The 23,813-nt window shown below is 42.7% G+C and overlaps 1 protein-coding gene across 3 annotated transcripts; it reads right to left on the minus strand.

Annotated features, from left to right (window-relative positions):
• Positions 1-615: 615 nt before the first annotated feature.
• On the minus strand, positions 616-23,240 carry LOC139555288 (neurensin-1-like). Of its 3 annotated transcripts, none has more exons than XM_071368972.1 (5): positions 22,988-23,240; positions 16,956-17,032; positions 16,635-16,790; positions 3,837-3,878; positions 616-3,694 (listed from the first exon to the last, which is right to left on the minus strand). In XM_071368972.1, the coding sequence occupies exons 2-5, from the start codon at positions 17,016-17,018 to the stop codon at positions 3,260-3,262; spliced, it is 696 nt and encodes a 231-aa protein (XP_071225073.1). In that variant the 5' UTR covers positions 17,019-17,032; positions 22,988-23,240; the 3' UTR covers positions 616-3,259. The 3 variants fall into 3 exon arrangements, with proteins under 3 accessions (XP_071225073.1, XP_071225072.1, XP_071225074.1); XM_071368971.1 differs by lacking the exon at positions 22,988-23,240 and adding an exon at positions 22,709-22,831; XM_071368973.1 differs by lacking the exons at positions 3,837-3,878; positions 22,988-23,240 and adding an exon at positions 22,709-22,831.
• Between the last annotated feature and the right edge of the window lie 573 nt (positions 23,241-23,813).

Consider the following 23,813-nt stretch of genomic DNA (forward strand, 5'->3'; position numbering starts at 1 on the left):
TTATTTGAGCTGTTCTTGCCATAATATGGACTTGGTCTTTTACCAAATAGGGCTATATTCTGTAAACCAACCCTACCTTGTCACAACACAACTGATTGGCTCAAACGCATTAAGAAGGAAAGAAATTCCACAAATTAACTTTTCATTTGTGGAATTTAACTTTTCTAGTATCTCAAATATATTTTGATTTTTTTAACACCTTTTTGGTTGCTACATGATTCCATATGTGTTATTTCGTTGTTCTGATGTCTCCACTAATTTAAGGAAAAATAAAACATGGAATAAATAAGCATGTCCAAACTTTTGACTCGTACTTCATGTAACTCAAAGTTTCATTTAAATTATGCTACATTTCCTGGCGCCTCCCTCATGTCAGCATTGGTTTGGACACAAGGCTGTAGCCAAAATGCATATATCCTACACTTTGACCTGTAGGCTTTGTTATTTATGTATTATTCCAATGTTGGGCATCTCTGATCCAATTCTGATCTGCGAAATTGTTTGATATTGCGATATACAGTCTTATTCTAAATGTTTTTTTACTTGTCCCGGACAAGAAGACAAGTGTTAATGTCGAGACCTGAGTCAGTAGAACATCAGTAATTCAACTCCAGGTAGAGTTTGCAGATCAGGGGTTTATTCAGCAGACAACCGTTTTCTCCACTCCAATTCTCACATAAAAGTATACAATACAGGTGTGTACCATACAGGTGTGTACCATACAGCTATACTATACAGGTATGTACCACACAGGTATACAATACAGGTATGTACCATACAGGTATACAATACAGGTGTGTACCACACAGGTGTGTACCATACAGGTATACAATACAGGTATGTACCACACAGGTATACAATACAGGTATGTACCATACAGGTATACTATACAGGTGTGTACCACACAGGTGTGTACCATACAGGTATACAATACAGGTATGTACCACACAGGTATACAATACAGGTATGTACCATACAGGTATACAATACAGGTGTGTACCAAACAGGTATACAATACAGGTATGTACCATACAGGTATACAATACAGGTGTGTACCATACAGCTATACTATACAGGTATGTACCACACAGGTATACAATACAGGTATGTACCATACAGGTATACAATACAGGTGTGTACCACACAGGTGTGTACCATAAAGGTATACAATACAGGTATGTACCACACAGGTATACAATACAGGTATGTACCATACAGGTATACTATACAGGTGTGTACCACACAGGTGTGTACCATACAGGTATACAATACAGGTATGTACCACACAGGTATACAATACAGGTATGTACCACACAGGTATACAATACAGGTATGTACCACACAGGTATACAATACAGGTATGTACCATACAGGTATACAATACAGGTATGTACCATACAGGTATACAATACAGGTATGTACCACACAGGTATACAATACAGGTATGTACCACACAGGTATACTATACAGGTATGTACCATACAGGTATACAATACAGGTATGTACCACACAGGTATACTATACAGGTATGTACCACACAGGTATACAATACAGGTATGTACCACACAGGTATACTATACAGGTATATACCACACAGGTATACCATACAGGAATACACTATGCAGGTATATACCACACAGGTATACTATACAGGAATACACTATGCAGGTATATACCACACAGGTATACTATACAGGAATACACTATGCAGGTATATACCACACAGGTGTACTATCCAGGAATACACTATGCAGGTATATACCACACAGGTATACTATACAGGAATACACTATGCAGGTATGTACCACACAGGTATACTATACAGGAATACACTATGCAGGTATATACCACACAGGTATACTATACAGGAATACACTATGCGGGTATATACCACACAGGTATACTATACAGGTATACACTATACAGGTATATACCATACAGGTAAATACCACACAGGTATACTATACAGGTATATACTATACAGGTATGTACTATGCAGATATACCATACAGGTATACACCATACAGGTATATACCATACAGGTATACTATGCAGGTATATACCATACATGTATACTATGCAGGTATATACCATACAGGTATACTATGCAGGTATACACAATGCAGGTATACTATACAGGTATATATTATGCAGGTATACTATACAGATATATACTATGCAGGTATACTTTACAGGTATATACTATGCAGGTATACTATACAGGTATACTACACAGGTATATACTATACAGGTATATACAATGCAGGTATATACTATGCAGGTATACTATACAGGTATATACTATGCAGGTATACTATACTATACCTATTCACTTCACTCCACATCATGTTGAGTGAAATGTTAACAAGGTTCCTCATGACAGTTGAACTTAGACACTTCATACAGGCTGTATCTCAATGGTCTTCAGCTGTTTCCTTTCCTCCTCTCCTTCCCTTCATCTACACTACATTGACAAAGAATTGGACAAGTGTAAGCAAGTTCCCAGGACGCTTTCCCCTACATTGCTTCTACCTGTCCAGGTGTTCACATCAGTGCAGCTGAAGAACAGGGACATGCATTGATGGCCAATAAGAGCTTGGAATAAATTGACCAATTAGAGAGAAGGTTGTTGGTTCGGGTGCGTGAAAATAGAACACATACAGGTTGCCTGGAGACCAAGAATACAGGTAATGGGTGTGATGCTCAATGGGGCGGGAGTGTTTACGCATGTGGGTAAACACACCCGCTATAAATCATGTGATAATACAGTATATTCATGTATGCATTGTATGTATTCAATTCCACACGGATTGCTTTACCCAACACAAAATTCCTCTTAGGAGAAAGAGTGTTATTGAATTGAGTAAAATTCAAATAGGTCTTCCCATTTGTTCTAAAATGACATGAGAAAAGTAAATTTCTTATATTTTATAACAGTGAGGTGGAATACGATGCAAAAATCATTGACGAGTAAATTCAAAGAACAAATGTATGAGATTTGTACCAAATCCCTCCTTATCAAGACCACCATTCAAATAGCTTATAGACATTTCAACATATGTGACCACCATTCAAATAGCTTATAGACATTTCAACATATGTGACCACCATTCAAATAGCTTATAGACTTTTCAACATATGTGACCACCATTCAAATAGCTTATAGACTTTTCAACATATGTGATTTGACAAAATTCAGCTCATTTTAAAAGAGGACACATGTGCACCACATAAAGACCGTGTAAAACCAGTGGTCACCCTATGGGGATTCTCTTCCTGATGGCTGTACCGTTTCCACTTTGGACAGGGTGGCAGGCACCTTCCCATCCCCTGCTCCAGGGGCCTTCATAACAGCCATCCCCATCTCCCCCTGTGCTCCCCCCTCTGTCCCTCCCTTCCTTCCACACTCCACCCCTCCCTTCTCACTCTCTCTCCGATATAGCCTCTCTTTCAATCGGCTCCTAGAGAAGGACCAGAAAAGGAGGCCCGCCACGGTCAGACCCGTTCCCAGGCAGGTGAGACCGATCCCGGCCGCCACGCAGTGATGCAGACCCCTGTTAAAGCTGACAGCCTGGGTGTCTATGAAGAGGAGGTCCCCCTCCCCGAAGGACTCGATCCTGGAGGGGCCGGAGTAACCCACGGACAGACTGACCAGACCAGAGGTCACCATCAGGAGACCAAGGGCCAGAGAGACCTGAGAGAGAGAGAGAGAGAGAGAGAGAGGAGTAACCCACGGACAGACTGACCAGACCAGAGGTCACCACCAGGAGACCAAGGGCCAGAGAGACCTGAGAGAGAGAGAGAGAGAGAGAGGAGTAACCCACGGACAGACTGACCAGACCAGAGGTCACCATCAAGAGACCAAGGGCCAGAGAGACCTGAGAGAGAGAGAGAGAGAGAGAGAGAGAGAGAGAGAGAGAGAGAGAGAGAGAGAGAGAGAGAGAGAGAGAGAGAGAGAGAGAGAGAGAGAGAGAGAGAGAGAGAGAGAGAGAGAGAGAGAGAGAGAGAGAGAGAGAGATATGAATACTTTGAAACTCTGAAACAGTATAAACATACACTGAAACGCAAGAAACTGAATTATACCAACAAGACACTTGATGAAATTGAAAACGCAATTGACCAAAATCAGTTCTGGGACATGTGGAACAATTTAAGCACAACAAAGCCACAAGAATTAGCCATACAAGATGTAGGAATTTGGAAAACTTATTTTGATAATCTATACAAAAACATCCCACAAAAAGACTTAAAACAGAACCAATTAGAAATTAAAGAAAAATTGAACATCCTTGAATCAGTCATTAAAAATAACCAAAATCCATTAGATTACCCAATAACCCAACAAGAACTAAATGAAAAGCTCAAATCTATTAAATCAAAGAAGGCTTGTGGTCTAGACAACATCAGAAATGAAATGCTGAAAAACAGCACACCTGAGTTGCAAAATGCTGTGCTTAAATTGTTCAACATGGTTTTAACTTCTGGCTGCTTCCCTGATGTCTGGAACCAGGGGCTCATCTCCCCTATCCACAAAAGTGGAGACAAATCAGACCCCAATAATTACAGGGGAATTTGTGTAAACAGTAACTTGGGAAAGGTTTTCTGTAGCATTTTGAATTCAAGAATCCAAACCTTTCTTCAAGAAAAAAATGTAATAACTAAATGTCAAATTGGCTTTCTCCCTAACCATCGCACTACTGACCATATATACACCTTACACACACTAATTAATAAACACGTCCACCAAAAAAAAGAGGGCAAAATCTTTGCTTGCTTTATTGACTTTAAAAAAGCATTTGATTCTATTTGGCACGAAGGGCTATTCTACAAAATTCTACAAAGTGGGCTTGGTGGTAAGGTGTATGACTTAATAAAATGTATGTACACAGAAAACAAGTGTGCAATAAAAATCAAAAACCAAAGAACAGAATTCTTTTCACAATGTCGAGGTGTGAGACAAGGCTGTAGTTTGAGTCCAAATCTTTTCAACATTTATATCAATGAATTAGCAGACATGTTGGACCATTCTCCAGCCCCAGGACTCACACTATTTGACACAGAGGTGAAATACCTGCTATATGCTGATGACTTGGTACTTCTATCACCAACCAAAGAAGGTCTTCAACAGAACATTAATATTCTAGAGCAATATTGCCATAATTGGGCCCTGGCAGTAAATTTCCCAAAAACTAAAATCATGATTTTCCAAAAACAAAACAGATGTCAGAAACACAAATATAAATTCACCCTGAACAACACCATAATTGAACACACAAAAAATTACACCTACCTTGGTCTGACCATATCTGCATCGGGAAACTTTAATATGGCAGTGAATGCACTCAAAGAAAAAGCCCGCAGAGCATTGTATGCAATAAAAATGAAATTATTCAAAATCAACATCCCAATTAGAATTTGGACCAAAATATTTGACAGTGTAATCCTACCAATAGCTCTTTACGGAAGTGAGGTTTGGGGGCCACTCAATAAACTGGACTTTAAAATGTGGGACAAACATCCAATTGAAACCCTACATGCAGAATTCTGTCGGAAAATCCTACAAGTCCAGAGAAATACACCAACTAATGCATGTAGGGCAGAATTGGGCCGCTTTCCAGTAATAATGAAAATACAGAAAAGATCATTAAAATTTTGGCTACATCTAAATTCAAGTCCAAATTCGAGTCTGCAATTTAAAGCACTTCAAACCCAAGAGCTGAGCCCAGAAACGAGCCCTCTCAGTCAGCTGGTGTTGGACCTAACCAACCAAGCTGACACCAGCACTGCTTCAAAACAAAGAATTCCAATAAACAAAATCATGAACCAATCAAAGGACTCATATTTACAACATTGGAAAAACGAAACAAAATCCCAAAGCCGACTAAATTGCTATCTGACCCTAAACAGAGAATATGAATTGGCTGAATATCTCTACTCTGTCAGAGATTCGAAGCAGAGACAGATCCTTACCAAGTACAGGCTGAGTGACCACCGATTGGCAATAGAAACCGGCAGACATAAAAAGACATGGCTACCCAAAGAGGAGCGTGTATGTGGTCACTGCACGACAGGGGAGGTAGAAACAGAGATGCACTTTCTCCTTTACTGTGATAAATATTCCTCACCAAGAGATTCATTATTCACAGAAATGACTACATTTATTCCAAATTTTAACTTATTAAACCCAGAGGAAAAACTAAAAATACTCATGGGCGAAAGAGCAATGGCTCCTCTTGCAGCCAAATATGTATTTGCCTGCCATAGCCTGAGGGACACTGAATAATAACATCTGCATAGTAAGCAGTAACTTACTTATTATGACTGTTATTGTTTTTACTGTTATTGTTATTAGTATTATTATTGTTGTTTATCATTCCAAATAGTAATGGTATGGGTGGTAATGGTAATGATAGCAGTTTAATGATGGTGGTGGTGGTAGTGGTGCATTACACCATACATAACATTCGACTATTGACTGTTACCATTTTATTGTTACTATTTTTATATTTAATTTTGTATTATTATTTACTGCCATTCTATATTATTATTTGTCATTGTTTTAATTGTATTACAATGTATATTGTATACATTGTTGCTTTGGCAATATTGACACAATGTTTTTCATGCCAATAAAGCAGCTTGAATTTGAATTTGAATTTGAGAGAGAGAGAGAGAGAGAGAGGAGTAACCCACGGACAGACTGACCAGACCAGAGGTCACCATCAAGAGACCAAGGGCCAGAGAGTCCTGAGAGAGAGGGAGAGAGAGCGGGGTGAGGGGGAAAGAGAGAGAGAGAGGGTAGAGAAAGAGGTGGAGAAAGAGGGTAGAGACAGACAGAGGGAGAAGGGGAGTTCAGAAATATATGAGCGAGAGAGAGAGAAAGACAGAGATACAGACAGAGATACAGAGATACAGAGATACAGAGATACAGAGATACAGAGATACAGACAGACAGACAGACAGACAGACAGACAGACAGACAGACAGACAGACAGACAGACAGACAGACAGACAGACAGACAGACAGACAGACAGACAGACAGACAGACAGACAGACAGACAGACAGACAGACAGAGGGAGCGAGAGAGATATAGAGAGACATGGAGAGAGAGAGAGAGACAGAGACAGAGAGAGAGAGAGAGAGAGAGAGAGAGAGAGAGAGAGAGAGAGAGAGAGACATAGAGACAGAGAGAGAGAGAGAGAGAGACAGAGAGAGAGAGAGAGAGAGAGGGGGAGGGAGTGAGAGAGAGAGAGAGAGAGAGAGAGAGAGAGAGAGAGAGAGACAGAGACAGAGACAGAGAGAGAGACATAGAGACAGAGAGAGAGAGACAGAGAGAGAGACATAGAGACAGAGAGACAGAGAGAGAGAGAGAGAGAGAGAGAGAGAGAGAGAGAGAGAGAGAGAGAGAGAGAGAGAGAGAGAGAGAGAGAGAGAGAGAGAGAGAGAGAGAGAGAGAGAGAGAGAGAGAGAGAGAGAGAGAGAGAGAGAGATTAAATGAAATTTAAATGAAATGATCAAATATACAGACCACAAATTCAAATTGGCTATACTCAAACTCTTCAACATTATCCTCACTGCAGGTATTTTCCCCGATATTTGGAACCAGGGATTGATCACACCAATCTATAAAAATGGAGACAAATTTGACCCAAATAATTACAGAGGAATATGCGTTAACAGCAACTTGGGGAAAATTCTCTGCAGTATTATAAATAGCAGACTACATCATTTCCTTGACGAACACAACGTCCTGAGCAGAAGCCAGATTGGATTTCTAAAAAATTATCGTACAACAGACCACATTTACACCCTCCACACTCTAATTGATAAACAAGTTAACCAAAACAAAGGCAAAATCTACTCGTGTTTTGTAGATTTCAAGAAAGCATTTGATTCAATTTGGCACGAAGGTCTTTTTTATAAACTAATAGAAAGTGGTATTGGAGGGAAAACATATGATTTTATTAAATCAATGTACACTAAAAACAAATGTGCGGTTAAAATTGGCAACAAGCAAACAGACTTCTTCTCTCAGGGGCGTGGAGTGAAACAGGGCTGCCCAATAAGTCCAACATTATTTAACATCTACATTAATGAATTGGCAAAAACATTAGAAGAATCGGCAGCACCTGGTATCACCCTACACAACACTGAAATCAAGTGTCTGCTGTACGCAGATGACCTGGTGCTGCTGTCTCCCACTAAAGAGGGGTTACAGCAACACCTAGATCATCTTCACAGGTTCTGTCAGACTTGGGCTCTGACCGTTAACCTAAAAAAAACAAATATAATGATATTCCAAAAAAGGTCCGGAAATAAGGATGACAAATATAAATTCTATTTGGACACAGTTCTATTAGAACACACCAAAAACTACACATATCTAGGACTAAATATCAGCAACACAGGTAGCTTTCACATGGCTGTGAATGAGCTGAGAGACAAAGCAAGAAGAGCATTCTATGCCATTAAAAGGAACATCAAAATTGAAATTCCAATTAGAATCTGGCTCAAAATTTTTCAATCAGTTATAGAACCAATTGCTCTATATGGCAGTGAAGTATGGGGTCCGCTGTCTAATAATGAATTTACTAAATGGGACAAACATCCAATTGAAGTATTGCATGCAGAGTTTTGCAAGACTGTATTGCAAGTACAAAGAAAAACTCCAAATAACGCATGTAGGGCAGAATTGGGCCAATATCCCCTCCTCATTCGAATAGAAAAAAGAGCCATCAAATTTTACAACCATCTAAAAACAAGTGACCCTAAAACATTCCATCACACAGCTCTACAATGTCAAGAGATGAAACCAGAGAAGAGTCCCCTCAGCCAGCTGGTTCTGAGGCTCAGTTCACCAACCCAAACCAACCCCATAGAGCCTCGGGACAGCCCTCAGAAAATCTGGCCCAACCAAATCATCACAAAACAAAAAGAAAAATATATAACCTATTGGAAAGACACCACAAAAAATCAAAGTAAACTTCAATGCTATTTGGCTCTAAACAGACAGTACATGGTGGCAGACTATCTGACCACTGTGACTGATAGAAAACTGAGGAAAACATTGACTAGGTACAGACTCAGTGAGCACAGTCTGGCTATAGAGACCGGTCGTCACAGACAAACCTGGCTGCCCAGGGAGGACAGGCTGTGCTCACTCTGCTCCAGGGAAGAGGTAGAGACAGAAGTGCATTTCCTACTACACTGTGACAAATACTCAGACCTAAGAGCATATTTCTTTCCCAAAATTATAATTCAATACAAAGAATTTGAAACTATAAAAGATGAAGAAAAATTCAAATATTTATTGGGTGAAAAGCCAAAATGTGCAGTTTTGGCAGCCAAATATGTGTCCTCCTGCCACAGCCTGAGGGACAGCCAGTGAAAAATGCAAAGTAATGTTGATAATATTTCCCATTTAGCTTAGTTTTGTTTTGTCTTTCGTACCAGGTCATGTGTCTTCTCAGTCATGTTGACACTGGTCTACTACTGTTGCTTTAATGTATTGTTGTTCTGATTAATATTGTTGTTGTAGCTGTTATTAATGGTAATCCCATGTCCACTACTACTATTATTATTGCTGTTAATCCCACCATTTATTTATATATAAATATATATATATATTTTGTGTATATATATACATATATATTTTATTTAAATTTTTCGATATGTATACTTTGACAATGTAAGTAATAATAACTTGCCATGTCAATAAAGTCAAAGTCAAGTCAATTGAGAGAGAGAGAGAGAGAGAGAGAGAGAGAGAGAGAGAGAGAGAGAGAGAGAGAGAGAGAGAGAGAGAGAGAGAGAGAGAGAGAGAGAGAGAGAGAGAGAGGGGGGGGGAGAGAGAGAGAGAGAGAGAGAGAGAGAGAGAGAGAGAGAGAGAGAGAGAGAGAGAGAGAGAGAGAGAGAGAGAGAGAGAGAGAGAGAGAGAGAGAGAGAGAGAGAGAGAGAGAGAGAGAGAGAGAGAGAGAGAGAGAGAGAGAGAGAGAGGGGGAGGGAGAGAGAGAGAGAGAGAGAGAGAGAGAGAGAGAGAGAGAGAGAGAGAGAGAGAGAGAGAGACATATAGAGAGAGAGAGAGAGAGAGAGAGAGAGAGAGAGAGAGAGAGAGAGAGAGAGAGAGAGAGAGAGAGAGAGAGAGAGAGAGAGAGAGAGAGAGAGAGAGAGAGAGAGAGACATAGAGACAGAGACAGAGACAGAGATATAGAGACAGAGAGAGAGAGACAGAGAGAGAGACATAGAGACAGAGAGAGAGAGAGAGAGAGAGAGAGAGAGAGAGAGAGAGAGAGAGAGAGAGAGAGAGAGAGAGAGAGAGAGAGAGAGAGAGAGAGAGAGAGAGAGAGAGAGAGAGAGATACATAGAGACAGAGACAGAGACAGAGACATAGAGACAGAGAGAGAGAGACAGAGAGAGAGACATAGAGACAGAGAGAGAGAGAGAGAGAGAGGGGGAGGGAGAGAGAGAGAGAGAAACCTCCTGCCCAATGTATGACCATATTAGAGAGACATATTTCCCTCAGATTACACAGATCCACAAAGAATTTGAAAACAAATCCAATTTTGATAAACTCCCATATCTACTGGGAGAAATTCCACAGTGTGCCATCACAGCAGCAAGATTTGTGACCTGTTGCCACAAGAAAAGGGCAACCAGTGAAGAACAAACACCATTGTAAATACAACCCATATTTATGCTTATTTATTTTAACTTGTGTGCTTTAACCATTTGTCATGTTTTGTCATTGATTATCATGTCTTGTCTCTGTGCTTCCCTTCTATTCGTTTCCCTCTGCTGGTCTTATTAGGTTCTTTCCCTCTTTCTATCCCTCTCTCTCCCTCCCTCTCTCCCTCTCTCGCTCTCTCTCTCTATCGTTCCGTTCCTGCTCCCAGCTGTTCCTCATTCTCCTAACTACCTCATTTACTCTTTCACACCTGTCCCCTATTTTGCCCTCTGATTAGAGTCCCTATTTCTCCCTCTGTTTTCCGCTTCTGTCCTTGTCGGATCCTTGTTTGATGTTTGCTGTTCTGTGTCCTTGTTCCGCCCTGTCGTGTTTTTGCCTTCTTCAGATGCTGCGTGTGAGCAGGTGTCTATGTCAGCTACGGCCTGTGCCTTCCCGAAGCGACCTGCAGTCTGTGGCCGCGTCTCCAGTCGTTCCTCTCTACTGACGAGAGGATTTCAGTTTTCCTGTTTTGGATTTACCTAAGATAATATCCAGGAGTATCGGTTTTTGTTTAAGACTGGAATAAAGACTCTGTTTCTATTAAGTCGCTTTTGGGTCCTCATTCACCAGCATAACAGAAGGATCCGACCAAGAATGGACCCAGCGACTACGGATTCTCGCAACACTGCCGTCGAGTTCCAGGGAGCAATGCTCGGCAGACACGAGCAGGAATTGTCTGCTGCTCGTCATGCCGTTGAGACCCTGGCCGCTCAGGTCTCCGACCTCTCAGGACAGTTTCAGAGTCTTCGTCTCGTGCCACCAGCTACTTCCTGGTCTTCCGAGTCTCCGGAACCTAGGGTTAATAACCCACCATGTTACTCTGGGCAGCCCACTGAGTGTCGCTCCTTTCTCACCCAGTGTGATATTGTGTTCTCTCTCCAGCCCAACACATACTCAAGAGAGAGAGCTCGGATCGCTTACGTCATATCACTCCTTACTGGTCGGGCTCGGGAGTGGGGCACAGCTATCTGGGAGGCAAGGGCTGAGTGTTCTAACGATTATCAGAACTTTAAAGAGGAGATGATACGGGTTTTTGATCGTTCAGTTTTTGGGAAGGAGGCTTCCAGGGCCCTGGCTTCCCTATGTCAAGGTGATCGATCCATAACGGATTACTCTATAGAGTTTCGCACTCTTGCTGCCTCCAGTGACTGGAACGAGCCGGCGTTGCTCGCTCGTTTTCTGGAGGGACTCCACGCTGAGGTTAAGGATGAGATTCTCTCCCGGGAGGTTCCTTCCAGCGTGGACTCTTTGATTGCACTCGCCATCCGCATAGAACGACGGGTAGATCTTCGTCACCGAGCTCGTGGAAGAGAGCTCGCGTTAACGGTGTTCCCCCTCTCCGCATCTCAACCATCTCCTCCCACCGGCTCAGAGACTGAGCCCATGCAGCTGGGAGGTATTCGCATCTCGACTAAGGAGAGGGAACGGAGAATCACCAACCGCCTTTGCCTCTATTGCGGTTCTGCTGGACATTTTGTCATGTCATGTCCAGTAAAAGCCAGAGCTCATCAGTAAGCGGAGGGCTACTGGTGAGCGCTACTACTCAGGTCTCTCCATCAAGATCCTGTACTACCTTGTCGGTCCATCTACGCTGGACCGGTTCGGCTGCTTCCTGCAGTGCCTTGATAGACTCTGGGGCTGAGGGTTGTTTTATGGACGAAGCATGGGCTCGGAAACATGACATTCCTCTCAGACAGTTAGGGAAGCCCACGCCCATGTTCGCCTTAGATGGTAGTCTTCTCCCCAGTATCAGATGTGAGACACTACCTTTAACCCTCACAGTATCTGGTAACCACAGTGAGACCATTTCCTTTTTGATTTTTCGTTCACCTTTTACACCTGTTGTTTTGGGTCATCCCTGGCTAGTATGTCATAATCCTTCTATTAATTGGTCTAGTAATTCTATCCTATCCTGGAACGTTTCTTGTCATGTGAAGTGTTTAATGTCTGCTATCCCTCCTGTTTCTTCTGTCCCCTCTTCTCAGGAGGAACCTGGTGATTTGACAGGAGTGCCGGAGGAATATCATGATCTGCGCACGGTCTTCAGTCGGTCCAGAGCCAACTCTCTTCCTCCTCACCGGTCGTATGATTGTTGTATTGATCTCCTTCCGGGGACCACTCCCCCTCGGGGTAGACTATACTCTCTGTCGGCTCCCGAACGTAAGGCTCTCGAGGATTATCTGTCTGTTTCTCTCGACACCGGTACCGTGGTGCCTTCTTCCTCTCCCGCCGGAGCGGGGGTTTTTTTTGTTAAGAAGAAGGACGGTACTCTGCGCCCCTGCGTGGATTATCGAGGGCTGAATGACATAACGGTTAAGAATCGTTATCCGCTTCCCCTTATGTCGTCAGCCTTCGAGATTCTGCAGGGAGCCAGGTTCTTTACTAAGTTGGACCTTCGTAACGCTTACCATCTCGTGCGCATCAGAGAGGGGGACGAGTGGAAAACGGCGTTTAACACTCCGTTAGGGCATTTTGAATACCGGGTTCTGCCGTTCGGTCTCGCTAATGCTCCAGCTGTCTTTCAGGCATTAGTTAATGATGTACTGAGAGACATGCTGAACATCTTTGTTTTCGTTTACCTTGACGATATCCTGATTTTTTCACCGTCACTCGAGATTCATGTTCAGCACGTTCGACGTGTACTCCAGCGCCTTTTAGAGAATTGTCTCTACGTGAAGGCTGAGAAGTGCGCCTTTCATGTCTCCTCTGTCACATTTCTCGGTTCTGTTATTTCCGCTGAGGGCATTCAGATGGATCCCGCTAAGGTCCAGGCTGTCAGCGATTGGCCCGTTCCTAAGTCACGTGTCGAGTTGCAGCGCTTTCTCGGTTTCGCTAATTTCTATCGGCGTTTCATTCGTAATTTCGGTCAAGTGGCTGCCCCTCTCACAGCTCTGACTTCTGTCAAGACGTGCTTTAAGTGGTCCGGTTCCGCCCAGGGAGCTTTTGATCTCCTCAAGAAGCGTTTTACATCCGCTCCTATCCTTGTTACTCCTGACGTCACTAAACAATTCATTGTCGAGGTTGACGCTTCAGAGGTGGGCGTGGGAGCCATTCTGTCCCAGCGCTTCCATTCTGACGATAAGGTCCATCCTTGCGCTTATTTTTCTCATCGCCTGTCGCCATCGGAACGCAACTATGATGTGGGTAACCGCGAACTGCTCGCCATCCGCTTAGCCATAGGCGAATGGCGACAGTGGTTGGAGGGGGCGACCGTTCCTTTTGTCGTTTGGACTGACCATAAGAACCTTGAGTACATCCGTTCTGCCAAACGACTTAATGCACGTCAAGCTCGTTGGGCGTTGTTTTTCGCTCGTTTCGAGTTCGTGATTTCTTATCGCCCGGGAAATAAGAACACCAAGCCTGATGCCTTATCCCGTCTCTTTAGTTCTTCTGTGGCTTCTACCGACCCCGAGGGGATTCTCCCTGAAGGGCGTGTTGTCGGGTTGACTGTCTGGGGAATTGAGAGACAGGTAAAGCAAGCACTCACTCACACTGCGTCGCCGCGCGCTTGTCCTAGTAACCTTCTGTTCGTTCCTGTCTCTACTCGTCTGGCTGTTCTTCAGTGGGCTCACTCTGCCAAGTTAGCTGGCCACCCCGGCGTTCGGGGTACGCTTGCTTCTATTCGCCAGCGGTTTTGGTGGCCTACTCAGGAGCGTGACACGCGCCGTTTCGTGGCTGCTTGTTCGGACTGCGCGCAGACTAAGTCAGGTAACTCTCCTCCTGCCGGTCGTCTCAGACCGCTTCCCATTCCTTCTCGACCATGGTCTCACATCGCCTTAGACTTTATTACCGGTCTGCCTTCGTCTGCGGGGAAGACTGTGATTCTTACGGTTGTCGATAGGTTCTCTAAGGCGGCACATTTCATTCCCCTCGCTAAGCTTCCTTCCGCTAAGGAGACGGCACAAATCATCATTGAGAATGTGTTCAGAATTCATGGCCTCCCGTTAGACGCCGTTTCAGACAGAGGCCCGCAATTCACGTCACAGTTTTGGAGGGAGTTCTGTCGTTTGATTGGTGCTTCCGTCAGTCTCTCTTCCGGGTTTCATCCCCAGTCTAACGGTCAAGCAGAAAGGGCCAATCAGTCGATTGGTCGCATATTACGCAGCCTTTCTTTTCGAAACCCTGCGTCTTGGGCAGAACAGCTCCCCTGGGCAGAATACGCTCACAACTCGCTTCCTTCGTCTGCTACCGGGCTATCTCCGTTTCAGAGTAGTCTTGGGTACCAGCCTCCTCTGTTCTCGTCCCAGCTCGCCGAGTCCAGCGTTCCCTCCGCTCAGGCTTTTGTCCAACGTTGTGAGCGCACCTGGAGGAGGGTCAGGTCTGCACTTTGCCGTTACAGGGCGCAGACTGTGAGAGCCGCCAATAAACGTAGGATTAAGAGTCCTAGGTATTGTCACGGTCAGAGAGTGTGGCTTTCCACTCGTAACCTTCCCCTTACGACAGCTTCTCGCAAGTTGACTCCGCGGTTCATTGGTCCGTTCCGTGTCTCTCAGGTCGTCAATCCTGTCGCTGTGCGACTGCTTCTTCCGCGACATCTTCGTCGCGTCCACCCTGTCTTCCATGTCTCCTGTGTCAAACCTTTTCTTCGCGCCCCCGTTCGTCTTCCCTCCCCCCCCCCGTCCTTGTCGAGGGCGCACCTATTTACAAGGTACGGAAGATCATGGACATGCGTTCTCGGGGACGTGGTCACCAGTACTTAGTGGATTGGGAGGGTTACGGTCCTGAGGAGAGGAGTTGGGTTCCATCTCGGGACGTGCTGGACCGTTCGTTGATTGATGATTTCCTCCGTTGCCGCCAGGGTTCCTCCTCGAGTGCGCCAGGAGGCGCTCGGTGAGTGGGGGGGTACTGTCATGTTTTGTCATTGATTATCATGTCTTGTCTCTGTGCTTCCCTTCTATTCGTTTCCCTCTGCTGGTCTTATTAGGTTCTTTCCCTCTTTCTATCCCTCCCTCTCTCCCTCTCTCGCTCTCTCTCTCTATCGTTCCGTTCCTGCTCCCAGCTGTTCCTCATTCTCCTAACTACCTCATTTACTCTTTCACACCTGTTCCCTATTTTGCCCTCTGATTAGAGTCCCTATTTCTCCCTCTGTTTTCCGCTTCTGTCCTTGTCGGATCCTTGTTTGATGTTTGCTGTTCTGTGTCCTTGTTCCGCCCTGTCGTGTTTTTGCCTTCTTCAGATGCTGCGTGTGAGCAGGTGTCTATGTCAGCTACGGCCTGTGCCTTCCCGAAGCGACCTGCAGTCTGTGGCCGCGTCTCCAGTCGTTCCTCTCTACTGACGAGAGGATTTCAGTTTTCCTGTTTTGGATTTACCTAAGATAATATCCAGGAGTATCGGTTTTTGTTTAAGACTGGAATAAAGACTCTGTTTCTATTAATTAAGTCGCTTTTGGGTCCTCATTCACCAGCATAACACCATTTGTACATTGTTACAACACTGTGTATATATAATATAACATTTGTAGTGTCTTTATTGTTTTGAAACTTCTGTATGTGTAATGTTTACTGTTAATTTTTATTGTTTATTTCACTTTTGTATATTATCTACCTCACTTGCTTTGGCAATGTTAACACATGTTTCCCATGCCAATAAAGCCCCTTGAATTGAATTGAATTGAATTGAATTGAGAGAGACATAGAGACATAGAGACAGAGAGAGAGAGACATGGAGAGAGAGAGAGAGCGAGAGAGAGAGAGAGAGAGAGAGAGAGAGAGAGAGAGACATAGAGACATAGAGACAGAGAGAGAGACATAGAGACAGAGAGAGAGAGAGAGAGAGACATGGAGAGAGAGAGAGAGAGAGAGACATAGAGACAGAGAGAGAGAGAGAGAGAGACATAGAGACATAGAGACATAGAGAGAGACATAGAGAGAGAGAGGAGGTCAAACATTGACGGTGCATTAGTTATCTACCTTCCAGAGTGCTGAGCTCCACCTCAGGGGCGATCTCAAGGTCTGGACGTCTCCCTCAGGGTCTCTATCCCACCCTGACGCAGTGCTGCACCCCTCGTAGAAATGGTGCAGGTAGGAACGCACCCCAAACTGCAGACAGGCACAGCTAGAACCTACCTGTAGGAGGGAACCATAGAAATAGAAGACGTAGAATGGATATTCCCATTCAAACATTATTCCATGGTGAGTAATCTTGGCATCCTGAACCAAATAATAAATACCAGTGTATAAATGTGTAATTCAAACTAAGATTCTACTGAAAGCAGATTAGTAAGATCTTACCTCACAGCCTGAGGACCCTGCCCCACATCCAGACGAGTTACAGGCCTCAGAGCACGACGCCATCACACCTCACACACCTGGAGAGACACACACACACACACACACACACACACACACACACACACACACACACACACACACACACACACACACACACACACACACACACACACACACACACACACACACACACACACACACACACACACACACACACACACACCACACACACACACACACACACACACACACACACACACACACACACACACAATTGTGGTTATCTTTCCCTAACTGTTTCCAAGGCCTACAGACATACATCAAACTGTCTCGTCTCCTGCTTTAGACTGTAAAATACAATAATATATAAACCCTAGATTGCTGATGCTATGTATTGGCCATTGAGAGGCTTTGAAGCCACTGGTCGGCCATATTGGCACTCCCCCGTAGAAGAAGTGCTCCATAGGAATTAATTAAATTCTACAGTATTTCAATTAAATGTATCAAAGACAAAATTACACATATTTAAGTATAATAATTTTTATTATAGTGGGAACAGTAACATTAGTAATCAAAAATATATATACTTTAAGGATTTTTTTTTTTACAGTTTTTTTTAAATGCATTTATGTTTAGCTCACATAATATAATGATAAAGGATGCATTAAGGTGTCTGTAATAGAATAAATGTGGCTAAAACTAATGTAGACATTAATATAAATGCATTTCTATAGCTACCAAAATAGTGTGGGAGTGCCAAGATGGAGGCTCAGTGGGTGGCTTCAGCACAGAGCCCCTTACCAGTCATCTAGTGTATATATAAATCATTGGCAGACTGTAGACAACCAACAGCAACTGTCTCCTTGTCTCCTACTGTAGACTACCAGTGAAGCCTCCTCAGAGGAAGAAGGGGAGGACCATCCTCAGTGAATTTCAGAAAAATAGTCAAAGTTATCATTTTTAGATAAAACTATACTAAATATATTCACGTCACCAAATAATTGATTAAAACACACTGTTATGCAATGAAGGACTACAGAAGCCTCAACAGCACTCTGTAGGATAGCACCATGGTGTAGCCAGAGGACAGATCGCTTCCGTCCTCCTCTGGGTACATTGACTTCAATACAAAACCTAGGAGGCTCATGGTTCTCACCCCCTTCCATAGACTTAAACAGCAATTATGACAACTTCCGGAGGACGTCCTCCAACCTATCAGAGCTCTTGCAGCATGAACTGACATGTTGTGCACCCAATCAAAGGAACAGAGAATGAATCTAGTACTGAAAGCATACACTACAGCTAGCTAGCACTGCAGTGCATAAAATGTGGGGAGTAGTTGACTCAAGGAAAGAGAAAGACAATAGTTGAACAAATTAAATTCTTCCAAAATGGAAAAGCAAGAGAGAGAGAGAGAGAGAGAGAGCGAGCGAGAGAGAGAGCTAGCTATATTTTGTTCTATTTAAAAAAAACTTGAGCTTTCACTTACTTAGCTAGTGAATGCAGCTAGCTAGTTTAGCCTACTCAAACAGAGAGGGATGCCATGTTAGCTAGCTGGCTATGGCTAGCCAACACTGGAACGCTTCCAAGTAAGCTTTTGGTTTTATTAATTTATTGCCACCTGGGGTTGCCGGTGTAACTGCTAAACTGCTTGCTGAACACTGTACTGCATGATTGTAGCGGGTTTACTAACGTGTTAGTTCTAGTAGCTATGTTGACTTAGTTAATATGGTGACAACGATGTAGGCTGTGTGTAGCGGTTAGTGGTTATGATTAGAGGTCGACCGATTAATCGGAATGGCCGATTAATCGGGGCCGATTTCAAGTTTTCAAGTTTTCATAACAATCGGAAATCGGTATTTTTGGGCGCCGATTTGCCGATATTTTTTATTTGATTTTTTGTTTAAAAAAAATTACACGTTTATTTCATCTTTATTTAACTAGGCAAGTCAGTTAAGAACACATTCTTATTTTCAATGACGGCCTAGAACGACAGATTTTTAACCTTGTCAGCTTGGGGGATCCAATCTTGCAACCTTACAGTTAACTAGTCCAATGCTCTAACACCTGATTACATTGCACTCCATGAAGAGCCTTCCTGTTAGTGAATGCAGTAAGCTAAGGTAAGTTGCTAGCTAGCATTAAACTTATCTTATAAAAAACAATCAATCAATGACTGTCATTGCTCCAATATGTACTTAACCATAAACATCAATGCCTTTCTTAAAATCAATACACAAGTATATATTTTTAAACCTGCATATTTAGCTAAAAGAAATCCAGGTTAGCAGGCAATATTAACCAGGTGAAATTGTGTCATTTCTCTTGCGTTCATTGCACGCAGAGTCAGGGTATATGCAACAGTTTGGGCCGCCTGGCTCTTTGCGAACTAATTTGCCAGAATTTTACGTAATTATGACAACATTGAAGGTTGTGCAATGTAACAGGAATATTTAGACTCATGGATGCCACCCGTTAGATAAAATACGGAACGGAATAAACGTTTTGTTTTCGAGGTGAAAGTTTCCGGATTCGTCAAAGGTATATGGTTTAGAGAGAAATAGTCGACGCGTTATAATTCCTGTAATAACTTGCGGCTGAACTTGAAAGGGGTTCATTCGTTATTGTACCGTTCATGTCTTCCATAGAGAATGTCTTGATCTACTTCAAATAAGGTCTGCGTTTCGTGCAGGCTTAAACCGCCTCGGCGTTTTGATACCCGTGTAAATCTCTCTAGGATAAAGTAACGTTTGTCAACATATTTTCATAAATCCACTCATTATCTTCGATTATTTTTAGCCAATATTGATCAGAGTTACCTTGTCCTATGGATATCTACACAGCTATAAAATTGGCACGGTGGTGTAAGCCTACACGAAACACAGACCTTATTTTAAGTGAATCTAAAAACATCCTATGGAATAAATGAAGGAACCGCTTTTCAGATTTTGCTAGAAGGTGTCATGGGAATTATGACTCGCACTTTGGTTGTCAATTCTTACCATGCCCATTATTAAAATAGGATTTCCTGCATATAGAAATTAAAGTTTTTGTTTTCAACATTCATCACAGGTAACTTAAACTCTATTTTTATTCAAACAGTTGAGAGTATTTGTCTCCTAAGCAGACTCTTCAGTATCATTGTCACTTCAGACCTGTGTGTGTGTGTGTGTGTATTTATGTATTATATTAAGTTAAAATAAGTGTTCATTGTTCATTCAGTATTGTTGCAATTGTCATTATTACAAAAATTTGTGTATGTGTATGTGTATGATATATATATATATATAAAAAATCGAATAAATCGGCCAATTAATCGGTATCGGCTATTTTTGTCCTCCAATAATCGGTATCGGTATCGGCGTTGAAAAATCATAATCGGTCGACCTCTAGTTATGATAGGAAGTTTTGGCATGGAATGGTATTTTTGCCTGGTCACAGACTGCTGATGTGTTGTGCACTGAAGCCCACAAGTGAAGGGAAAAGGTGAGAGGAGGAGAGCGCGTAGATACGAGAAGAAATTAATGAGCTAAGTGATCATGCTGTTTGTATGTGGCTGCTATGAAAGTCAACTGTGTTTGCTTGTGATCTGGGGTGTAGAAACGGAAGCAAATGTCTGTTACGGAAACGGAAGCAAATGTCTGTTACGGAAACGGAAGCAAATGTCAACCCAATTGAGATGGTTTGGGATGGGTTGGACCGCAGAGTGAAGGAAAAGCAGCCAACAAGTTCTCAGCATATGTGGGAACTCCTTCAAGACTGTTGGAAAAGCATTCCAGGTGACTACCTCATGAAGCTGGTTGAGAGAAAGCTTTGCAAACACTTGGCAATCATCAAGGCAAAGGGTGGCTACTTTGAAGAATCTCAAATATATTTTGATTTGTTAAACATTTTTGGTTACTACATGATTCCATATGTGTAATTTCATAGTTTTGATGTCTTCACTATTATTCTACAATGTAGAAAATAGTAAAAATAAAGAAAAACCCCGGAATGAGTAGGTGTGTCCAAACTTTTGACTGGTACTATACATCAAAGGAGACTTAAATAAACTCAGCAAAAAAAGAAACGTCCCTTTTTCAGGACCCTGTCTTTCAAACATAATTCGTAAAAATCCAAATAACTTCACAGATCTTCATTGTAAAGGGTTTAAACACTGTTTCCCATGCTTGTTCAATGAACCATGTGTATGTGACAAATAAAATTTGATTTGATTTGAGCTATATTGCTCGTTATGTGTGTGATTTCCTGCAAGACAGGAATGTCAGTGTTCTGCCATGGCCAGCGAAGAGCCTGGATCTCAATCCCATTGAGCACATCTGGAACCTGTTGTATCGGAGGGCGAGGGCCATCCCCCCCAGAAATGAGGAGATGAGGAGGAGATGCACTGCAGTACTTAATGCAGCTGGTGGCCACACCAGGTACTGACTGTTTCTTTTGATTTTGACCCCCCTTTGTTCAGAGACACATTATTCCATTTCTGTTAGTCACATGTCTGTGGAACTTGTTCAGTTTATGTCTCAGTTGTTGAATCTCGTTATGTTCATACAAATATTTACGCATGTTAAGTTTGCTGAAAATGAACACAGTTGACAGTGAGAGGACGTTTATTTTTTTGCTGAGTTTATAATAAAACCGTTTGACATAGAAACACCAGATTGTTGGCAGTTTTCTTTTAATAATATTTATTCATTATAAAAGTATTACAAATATTAAAAACATTCCACCCATGAGGCCACTAGAGTGCCATTTGGTCATTTTACTGCAGGAAAGATATTTCAAAAGTTCATAAGAAAAACATGAAATCTTAATATATTGTTGAGGAATTGTACCTACTAATTATCTTATGAACTTCTTATTGTTTTTCTTAAGAAGCTTCCTAAGTTTTTGCATAAGAACTGTTTTGTGAAACGAGGCCCCGTCGCTTCAGTATTCCCTGGGTGTCTCCTTCGCCTCAGTGTCGTCAAGCAACGTTAGAAGGATAGCGCTCTGTCTGTGTAGGATGACGCCATGACGCCAAGGCCCAAGGGTTGATAGCCACCCACGGATGAGTCACACACACACACACACACACACACACACACACACACACACACACACACACACACACACACACACACACACACACACACACACACACACACACACACACTGGGTCTATAAGGAGCTATTCTCTTCTTACTTGAATAGCTTGAGTGAAAAACAGAAATGAGTACACTAGAGACTTACTCATAACACTTGACAAGATGCGTTGTGTGTAACACTGTCAAGATAACTAGCTAATCTATTATTATCACTGAACTGAGGTGCATGATGTGTCATGAAGAGAGAGAGACGTGCGACACAACATATTACACGTATCACATTTAGATACCCGACTGGTTCTACATATTACACGTATCACATTTAGATACCCGACTGGTTCTCGCCAGCCGATTCCTCCGCTTATTTTTCCCACATTGTTTGTTCAGATTAAAGACGGCAAGACTAAATGTCGATAAATTGATCGATTTAGTTAGTTAGTTTTCAATTGCGGTGCTGAAAACAGACCATTCTCCCCACAGCGGTAGACAGAAGATAATGTAGTGTCTCTACTCATTCCCCCAATCCTCATTGTACAATTACGTGCTATAAAATGCCGTTTTCACAACTCTAGAGAAACTCTTTGCAAAACAATTATTTTAATAACATGAATGACAAGTTCACTAGAGGCTATTTAGGCTCAAATGCTGACATCATTTTTCTAATCTTACCTGGTCCGGAGTGGTCGCTTCCCCGCCACGGTCTTACTCCAGTCCCATCGCCGAACGCTCTCAGAACCAGCGAATCTACACTTGACTTGACAACAACACTCAATTTGCAATAAAGACCCTGTGCGCAGGTGCACAGCTCCAACCCATTTGTTACCAGAAGAACCCGGTTGTCACTAGTTACCACAGCCATGGCTACACCCTGCCTTTTTCTTCAATTGATCTGTTTCCTTAATAAAATAGCCTAGATTTTCAATAATGAGATTTCCTCCTAAAACTTACCTCAACACTCCGGCAGTGCCTTTTCAGTGAACGTGCCTGTAGCACATGGAGTTGGGCAGTGATGGTTAGTGGAAATCAAAATGCAAAGGGGAGTTGAGTTCCACAGGCATGTATCGAATATCGAACTCCAAACGTTCAAGTTGACGAGACAAGTCTACTGACCACAGAGTGACAATATAACGTACTCTTTTTGAGGGGCAGGTTTCTACACATTCGCTTCTGTAGGCTATTCAGTTCTGTACTTCAACACATCCTATGCAATGGTAAGATGTGATGCGAGTGAAGTCGAACACGAACACGAACACGAACACACACACACACACACACACACACACACACACACACACACACACACACACACACACACACACACACACACACACACACACACACACACACACACACACACACACACACACACACACACACACACACACACACACACACACACACACACACACACACACACACACAAACACTGAGTCACATCCTGATTATGTGGGTTATGTAAATATTTAATTTAGTTCTGGCCATGTATAATTCATACAGTGTGTAATATCCTAAACCAGTGACACATCACGTCCCACAGAAAAACAACAACAAAACATTTCCTGGTACTTCCCAAACGGCACCATATTCCCTACATAGTGCACTACGGAATAGGGTGCCGGTTGGGATATAAACCCTAATTTAGGGAAACCAAATGAAAGAAGAAGAAGGGAAGCTTGGTAACCAAATCCAACTCTTCATTGTCATGCCAAGCCAAACACTTTTATTTTTTATTAACTGTTTAACTGTTTATTCAGTTGATTATTGGTCTTGATGA

Source organism: Salvelinus alpinus, chromosome 26 (genome assembly GCF_045679555.1).
Source record: "Salvelinus alpinus chromosome 26, SLU_Salpinus.1, whole genome shotgun sequence".
Classification (NCBI taxonomy): domain Eukaryota; kingdom Metazoa; phylum Chordata; class Actinopteri; order Salmoniformes; family Salmonidae; genus Salvelinus; species Salvelinus alpinus.

What these genes read in the sequence shown, in the direction of transcription:
- LOC139555288 (XM_071368972.1), bottom strand. Translation starts at nt 17,018, where the DNA reads ATGGCGTCGTGCTCTGAGGCCTGTAACTCGTCTGGATGTGGGGCAGGG. An exon ending in CAGGGTCCTCAGGCTGTGAG is followed by an intron (nt 16,791 to 16,955) that starts GTAAGATCTTAC and finishes TCCCTCCTACAG; the next exon opens with GTAGGTTCTAGCTGTGCCTG. An exon ending in GGAGCTCAGCACTCTGGAAG is followed by an intron (nt 3,879 to 16,634) that starts GTAGATAACTAA and finishes TCTCTCTCTCAG; the next exon opens with GTCTCTCTGGCCCTTGGTCT.